At 42.8% G+C, this 9,051-nt stretch overlaps 1 protein-coding gene across 1 annotated transcript; it reads right to left on the bottom strand.

Annotated features, from left to right (window-relative positions):
- Positions 1-1,772: 1,772 nt before the first annotated feature.
- On the bottom strand, positions 1,773-6,972 carry LOC133966357 (G-protein coupled receptor 26-like). The gene is made up of 3 exons (XM_062401261.1): positions 5,836-6,972; positions 4,793-4,906; positions 1,773-3,775 (listed from the first exon to the last, which is right to left on the bottom strand). The coding sequence occupies exons 1-3, from the start codon at positions 6,504-6,506 to the stop codon at positions 3,505-3,507; spliced, it is 1,056 nt and encodes a 351-aa protein (XP_062257245.1). The 5' UTR covers positions 6,507-6,972; the 3' UTR covers positions 1,773-3,504.
- Between the last annotated feature and the right edge of the window lie 2,079 nt (positions 6,973-9,051).

The following is a 9,051-nucleotide window of genomic DNA, read 5'->3' as shown; positions in this document are numbered from 1 at the left end:
AACAAGACGTGATGGAAAGATATTTCTTAAGTCTTCATGATCACATTCTGCGCCGTGTCCAAGTGATTTGTGGTGTTTGAGCAAACTTGAGGGATTGTACAGTGAAAAACGTTTTGTTGGCATAAAGAAAAGGAAAAGGATCAATCAGTTAGGTTTTCTCTGCATGTGGTGGATGATTCCTCACTTACAGATTTAGTTATTTGCTGTCGATGTTTAAAAGGAGGGTAACTATCTGTGGATGGGGACTCCTGTTTTAATATTTTCTCCACGCAACTTGACAGCCACTTTCTTTGATACAACAGGGAGTAAAAAAAAAAAATGAATCACTTGTTCATTGGGAGACTGCATGAAGAACCACTTGTGCCCTGACATCAGGGTTGTGTGAAGTCAGCCAATGCGTTTGTCTTCCCTGCCTTCTTCCTCTGCTTTCTTGTACTTCCTACGCTCCGTGGCTTAATCACAAGGTTGGTACACAGTGTTTCCAGTATATGGCAGGGCTGTGTCTGCCGCTCACCCACTCACTGATTCTCCCTGGGAGAGGAGGATACGCACACCTCCAGACCAGGGATCCTTTCAAAACTTTCGGAGTATACCTTCCACTAATTGCCCTTGGTTGGCGTTTACTCTGCTGAATGTTTGTGGTAAACGAAGATTGTTGCACCCAGTGGGTGAATCATAAAAAACATTGGAGGCAGCTTTGATGGGTGACGAGTCATGATTGTTTCATGTTTTTTGACAGACAGAACAGATACATTTTAAGTACTTGTTATCAAAGAGGATGAAGGGAAAGATGCAGAATTTGTGAAGGATAAAAGTTAAAGGTGGTTGAGGAGGAGGCTGGGGAGGATGGAGGATGCAGCTCCCATGAATCTTTTAGCACTGTCACAGCTGCTTGAACCTGGTGAGGTACAGCTCCAACTTTCTTCTCCTGTTCTTCTTTTCTTCTTTTCCCACTCCTCCCAACAGCTCCGCAATTAAGACAGTCTTAAACGCTCAGCCCTGGTGCTTTTGTAAAAGGTCTTTGTTCTGCTGCCACATCAGCAGCAGAAGCAGTGGGCTGAAGATATCTTAAATGATTTTTCAAATTAATTATTCCTTCTCCTTGACGTAATCAGTGTATATGAATAAAGGTGTTAGGGTCTGCAAGACAGTCTTTCTGTGAAGCATTGTAATATAAAATGTTGTATTAAACAGAAACACTATAACAGATGTGAAGACTCCTGCTAAGGGTTTAAAATATCAAAATGCACAGCATTTATTTCAATATCATCACAAACATATTTAGCAAAATCTGACACAGTTTACACAAAAATAAATAGATTTTCTGCCTTTTAAAGGCCTCATATACTGTCACAGGAAAGTAAAAGTACAACCACCTGATTTGCAGTGTTGTCAAGACGAATCATTTTCAGCCGCTCACACATCATGGGCTGGAATGTTACTAACACATCACTAAACAATGGCTACGACATTCAAATAATATTTCACCCTGTTTTGCCAGATGCATTAATACAATGTGGAGGTAATAGAACACACACATTATTCAAAATGTTCCCACAATGTGACCAAACCACAACAGGCTCTATCATCACACCTAACAACACCACAGAATATAAAGGACAGAATGTGAAGGTTTCCTATGTTGTGTTTTGATTCGATGAAGGAGAGATCATATCGTCTAAAAGGCACTTTCGAAGTCAGGCCTCAGAGCTACAACATACAGTTTGAATACACCCTCAGTGAGGTGACCCCCCCCCCCCCCCGGCTACAGCATACTGTTAAAATCATCGTACGCTTTGAGTCATTCCTTGAAAACATTCAGCTTTTCATCCAGGTAGAGAATCAAAATGAGGTCAGAGGTAATGCTTGAATTTCACGAAATTCAGTTCAAGTGGAATTCAAAAGCTCTTACACTGTGTCTGTGATGTTTTTAAGACCTATAGATTATAAAGAGCTGCACAGTAATGATGCAAATACTCGAGTCACTGATTTGATCAAAGCTTTAACAGTAACGGACGATATTCTTGGGCTTCCGGTGCAGTGAACGGTTTACCTGTGGGCAACCAAAGCCTGCTGAAACGTGATTGGTCAACTAGAAAAATCTCATATTAAAATGCACAATGTGTTTATAGAAATAAGTTATAGTTTGTGTATATGACGTACTCTGGATTTTTCATCATATTGCTCCACAATATTGAGTTTTACGCCCAAATTAACTGAAATTCTCCTGTTCCACAGTCAGTCTGTGCCCACCGTCAACCAGACACTTGAAAATCACAGAGGAGCTGCATCATTTCAATGGGTGCTACATGGACACTTAAGCCATTTTTTCCTTAATCCCATAAACTGTATATTATGAAAAACCACACGTCTCTACTTGAAAGCCAAAATGTTCCGGATATGTATGCTGCCATGTTGCACATTTGGTACCAGAGTCATTGCAGTTGAGGCAAGGTCCCACCAGTACATGGACTCGACCTGTCATGACGTTTCTCCACGTTTTAGCATCAAATAATTAATTAAAAACAAACTTAACGGATAAATGAACACCAGTGGGCTTATAACTGCCTAGAATGACAGAAACCATATTTAAGAAAAAATATTTGACGTGCACTGACTGACTTTGTAGTTGTCCCTTCTGCTAACATGGAGGAGTCAGGATTTATAACCTCCACTGACACCAGCCACCTGGCTTCACTATTGTGGAGCAGTCACCTTATATGCCGTCTATGATTTATCACATTTCACAGTCCTGCTGCCTCAAATCTTTTTTTAACTCCTGTTTGAGGAACAATTGCAAAAATCTGCAAAACGCAGCTATTTGAAACTTTGTATTTGTGGCCTACTTTTAAGACTTATGTCCTCCGAGCAAATACGATGCAGAGTGCCCCAGACAGCCTGAGAAAATTCAGAAAGTATTAAAAGACGGATTAACACACTGTTGAATCAGGACTTTGCCCAGGATTTTTTTGACAGGAAGAAAAATGCAGAATATTCAGCCTTGTCCTATGGAAGCGTATGGCATTCAAATGAATTATCAACTTATTTGTCTTAATAGTTAATGAATTAATAAGATAACAAAGAAATCATACCTCAAAATCCAGCAAGAAGCACTCATCAGCATGGATGCTCCGGTTGTTGCTGTATATTAGCCCAACCCCGATAAGCGCCCTCTAACAAAGCTGTATGGTATGGTGTCAACAATTTTTTCTAAGTGAAAAATATTTCCTTAATTCAGGAAAAACAGGTCTGATTTTCTCCGCTAACATTTTCTTAAAAAAAAAAGAAAATCTGCAGTTTTTCTGAAATAACTAAATAATTCAATCGTTAATTCAGGAAAAACCGAGCTTGAGTTAATGCAACGCACTTCCCTATTGTCCTTGGACGAGTAATCATGAATGAACTCACTCACAGAGGTCAATCCACAGTCACACTCCCCTCTGAATCTCTGAAATAACCTTTAGCTCATCATCAGACTCTAACTCTTTCTGAAAGTGATGACCTTCACTGTGGCTCGTTGGCAGGTGGCTGGGTGTTGGTGCTTGCGCTGACATTATTGTGGCTCCTCCCTACGTTGTTCTCCATCCTGATGGAGGAGGGGTTGAGCGGGCTCCTCTTGAGGACCTTGTTGGCCAGGAGGCTGCAGGTCTTCCTGTACTGGTGGCGCAGCAGTGAGTAGACAAATGGGTCACTTGCTGCCTTGCTGTAGGCCAAACATTTGGACAGCACACCCCAGTGAGGGCTGATGGGCCCTGGGCAGAAGAGCTCCACAATTCTATCTCAAATAAAGCAGAAAGAGGGAAGGAAGGAAGAAAAACCAGTCACAGAGCATCAGCGATCAAACTGCAACATGGAGAGCCAAATCTAAGATCTGTGTCACTGGAGTGGAAGACATTCACAGCAAGTGAACCTCCCCCGGTGCTGTAATATTGTAAAAATGTCACCATTTCCCCTTCACTGAAATGTCATCAGTGTGTTGGGCAATTTGAAATAATGGGTGTCAAGTCATCTTCGCTGCTCCTGGACTTCTTGCTTATTAAAACCATTAAACTAAAAACAAACACTGAATCCGGTGCCTGGCACATATTTGTGTAATAATAAATCAGGTTGAAGTCAGTAGACAGTGTGTAAAACCAAGTGGAGTATTGTTTTGTTGACCGCCTGCATTCTTAATTACTGTGATCTCCTGTTGAGTCTGTGTCACGTGTCTTAATTCGCTTCCTCTCTGTTCCCCTGACAGCTTCTGACAAGTTGCCGTCGTCGATACTGGGTCTGATCCTAATGAGGGCCAGTGCTTAGATCTCTGACTCACTCACTATCTCGCTCCCTTCTCCATTCCTCCATCTCTCTCATCTCTGCAGATGTAAAAGGCTCAGAGAAGATTGTAAATGTGTGTAGAGCCAATAAGCTATGACACTATGAAAAGGAATCATTGTGTAACGTGTGAACAGATGATAAGACGGCTTTGAAATTGATTCTTTCTTTTCATCCGTGTTCACACAATAAGCCGAGTGTAACCACATCAGGAGCCGTAACATGGTAAGTGACAACTCTGTGAATCTCCCCGTCAAATAGATTAATCCCTGGGAGAGTTGATCCATTAAGATGAACGAGGAAGATCTATGGTGATTGTTTTGTTTTTTTATATAGCGGAGCAGTGTTGAGTTGACATCCTGGATTTTTTACATTTCCTTTCAATCTTGTGATTCAAAAGACAAGAAAAGGCAACACATGGTCACGTTTTGTTCGTGTAAACACACAGATACACGAAATCCCACGAATCTGCGCTCACCTCGTAATGACATAAGGGCTGAAGCACACCACGAATGTGCCGATGAACGTACTGATCTTCTTGGTGGCCCTCTGCCTCCTCCGCCTCTGCTCATCCAAGCATCTCTGGCGCACACTGCCAAAGCACACATGGCACCATTATCTACCCGGGAGGCATGATCAGAGACACGCAGACATAATGAAAACAGACAAAACATGTGGGATGAATGTGGAGACAGCAGCAGAGGAACTGTGGGCTTTTATCTCTGGGGGACGACACATGGAAAACGCTCACACGGCACAGACATCGATGAAAAAGTGTAATTGAGCAGAAACCAGGGTGGATGGAAACCGAGGACGGCCTAATTGACCTTAACACAGAATGGTAATGTAAACACTGACTGACAGCAGGATTTACAGTCAAATCATCGTCAGTGGAGGACTTTAAAGTCACGTGAAATCATCTAGAAAGCAGAATTCATTTTCATTATTGATTGATATATATACCAGTAGGTTGGTGGATCAAATCCCAGCCAATGCCGAAGAGTCCTTGAGCAAGATGCTGAACCCCAAAATGGCCCCTCCGTACATGTTAAATGAACTGATTTGGATGAAAGTGTCAGCTAAACTGTAATGTAAATTGCAATTATTTGTTTGGCAAATAGCTGATTAGCTGGATTTTAAAATCCAAGGTGGTGTTTTCATTTTTTATAATCTCTCCGTTCAACTGTCCCCAAACAAAAAATGTCCCCAAAAAATGTAATTCAAAATGCTATCAAACAGAGATAATGTAATCTGGCAGCTGGATATATACTTTTTCGTTGTTGGTTATATTCTATATATATTTCAATGTCAGTTTATCACCATTTTAAGGCGATAAGAGAAAAAGCCACTATCATCTCCTGCTCTCGCGTATATATAGAAACACTTATTTCCTGATATCCTTGCAGTCAGTACATCCTCCACTGGATGCAAAGCTTCCCACAATGGACACATCAAATGGAAAGATGTACTTAATTGTCAGAAAGTAAATTCATAAGAGCAGTTTATGGACTGGATGTTTACCTGGGGAGAATGTCCACCAGCAGCACCAGCGTCTGCATAGTGATCACGTCGATCCGTTTACAGTGGAACCTCGCCACTTTCAGCACTTTCATGTAAGTCACACACATCACGACCAGCGTCAGGAGGAAGGTGAGCGAGTGCAGAGCCACGGTGAAGATGATGAACTGCTCCCCGGCTCCCTTCGCCCTGACGTTGCACAGGGTGCATGACGCGTAAAGGTGGTGGTACCCGACCCAGGATCTGCAGCTGGCCACTATGGAGAAGCAGAGCGAGTGTGTCCACGTGTAAACCAGCGCTACCACCGCATCCCGGTGGCGCATCCTGGAGTGGTAGCTCAGCGGGAACACCACCGCCAACCATCTGTCGATGCTGAGCGCTGCCATGCTCAACATCGAGTTGGTGGTGAGGAAAGTGTCCAGGAAGCCCACGACCTGGCAGAAGACGCTGCCTCCGGGGTGGCCCGTGGTGATGAGCCCCACCAGAGTCAGGGGCATGTTGGACACGCTCAGCAACAGGTTGCAGAACGTCAGGTTGAGGATGAACAGTCCCGGCACCTGCTTGCGGAGATCCGGGTTGTAGAGGAAGCAGATCAGCACCACGACGTTGGACAGCAGCGACACGAAGATCGTCCCCAAAACCAACACGGAAGCGACCACGTCCGCTGCGTCCATGGTGCCTCCTCTCAAATGCCCAGACTCCTCATGAGCTCATGTCCCGATGCGAACTGTCACCGTGAGTGGCCGTCGCTGCAGAATATGTGAGCCCAACACACAGTCATCATCCTCAGGCGCCAAATGTCTCCAATAAACGCTGCGGTGCCTCTAGCTGCGTCCAGGTCGTAGGGGGGTGGGGGGGTGCCTCATGTGGAGAAATGCTCACCTGGGCATCATGAGATAAATGTGCAGGTCCAGTTCAGATCGGGGTCACAGCGGGAGGTTTGTTCTCGTACAGGCGCTGCGGTGCTTTTCACGCACCCTTCTTGTGCCACTGGTCTCACATCTCTGGGTTTCCTGGCTAATGCGCAATTGCGCGCTGACATTTGACGGGCAGCTCTGGGAAAGAAAAGACACTTACTTCATTTCTCCCTGCTGCTATTTACATCGTCTCCTCTGAGCGAGGGTGAAGCACCGCTGCCGCATTCCGGTTCAAACACAGCTTTTTGGGGTAAAAATAGAAGCACGACGCGTGATTGCGTCGCTGGTGGTGAGACTGATGTCATGAGCGTCACGTTGAACACAGCAATCCTGGTGATGAGATGTTTGGTGTGAATAATCCATAGACTACGCACATACACGTCCCTGGATGTTAAAATGGCAAAGTCTGTGATCAGATTTAATCACATCCCTACTGTAACTTTATCTATTAAAAGTCTCAGCAGCAAATACTTACAGGAAATGGATCGTTGGTTGAACCAGAGACTCATCAGTGCAGAGCTCAAGCCTTATATGGTTCACCCCATTCCACATTATCCACCCAGCCCCGGTAGGAAAAGCATATTTTTGGAGTTCACGGTCCCATGACCAAAAAAAACATCCAGTTGTTTTGAGTGTGGGTGTGTGTTGGGCGCAATAGTGGGTATGGCCACAATAGCTGCTGCTGTTCTCATTTACAGTGAACACAAGGTCCAAATGGGGGTCATAAGGTCATAAGGTCATAATTCTATCAAAGTCCTGTATTCAAAGTCTTTCAGTTTGTACAATGATTCAGTAAACTATAACCAAAATAAAAGTGCTTCTTTGGTCAAGCTATTTAAATAGATTGAGTATGATGTTTGTTATTTTTCGCCATGAACATCACATTAGTAGTTTATTCTACTTGAGCGTAAAACAGCTCACATGGTTTGAGTACCAAATTAAAACAACACAGTGATAGATGTGAACAGATTAATGGCTCAGAAATTAGTTAGTTGGATGAGAGTCTAAATGGTTACATTTAACCATTTTTCGCTGCTGGAGGCAAGATTTCTGAATAACATTCGACAGAATATTATATATTTGTATGTACAATGTCAATCTGTAATGTTGCATGTAATAAAAGATATCAAATAAATGCAGTAGAAACGGTTAAAATTCCTCCGGCATAATTCACATAAGATAACATGATTCCTACTTTTTAACGACAAATGCACCAGCAATCAAAGTTTCAGCAATGATCTGAAGAATCAAGATGTCCAACTCTGTCCTTTTTTAACAACCATTGTGTAATGGTTGTGCATGCAGTCTGTCTTTCTAATGATGTTTCAGGCATTTCTGCCACAAAGTTCAAGGTCATCAAGTCAGCGGAGGGTAAAGTAAGTGTACAGTAACTCTCTGTTATTCAGCCTCGATCTAAACCTCGGAATCGAACAATTTGTCTATTTGTTATAGATCTGGTTTCTGAATCTGTGGCGGCGAGGACGACGGCCAGTCTGCTGATCTTCCTGCTGATGGGAGAAGACACAAGTGATTCCCTGTCATCCTGTGGTCTCGACAATGTGTTGTGATAGAGGTTGTCGGGAGCTAAAGCATGAATTTACAAAACGCACTCAGGGAATGAGCCTCATCCTGTGAAGGCTGTGATGTATGACCACTGTGTTATATTAGTCACACAGCATTTTCTTCTTTCACCTGTTCTCATTTACCACTGTCACAGACCACCATACGTCTGATCTCTCTGAACATTTTAATTAACATGCACAATTAAAGCCCACCATCCGTTTAACGAGGAAAGTTAAAATTACTAACTTGGGGGGGGGGAAAAAATCTTGTACCTTACATTATTTCCAGGACTAAAATTAAAAGCATGGATGTGATCTATAGTGTGTAATTGAAAGATATTAGTCCAGTGTCCGGCTGAGAGCAGCCAGTCTATTTGTTATAACAGTGGCCACACGTACAGATGTCTGACCATCCTATAAATTACCAGCAGTGACAAATTGCCAATAGTGGCTGTGCAGATTTTCTAATTAATTTCCGAGAATGAGAAGTTTTTCACTTCTGTCTTGGAACAGAACAGATGGTGAAACTACATTGGATTTCTTTTTCTTTTTTCTTTATTTTTACAGCATCACTGCTCAGTGCTCCCTTTCCAGGATAAAGTTCAAATTCATTTTCTCACAGATCTAATGAAGTGAGTTAATGAATAGAAAGGTTACAGCTACACAGGACCATATATAAATCTAACATTTAAATTACATTATATATATTCAAAGTTTGAGAAACCTTTTTGTCGGATGGT

Source organism: Platichthys flesus, chromosome 12 (genome assembly GCF_949316205.1).
Source record: "Platichthys flesus chromosome 12, fPlaFle2.1, whole genome shotgun sequence".
Lineage (NCBI taxonomy): Eukaryota > Metazoa > Chordata > Actinopteri > Pleuronectiformes > Pleuronectidae > Platichthys > Platichthys flesus.
This window is presented reverse-complemented; position numbering and strand designations above follow the sequence as displayed.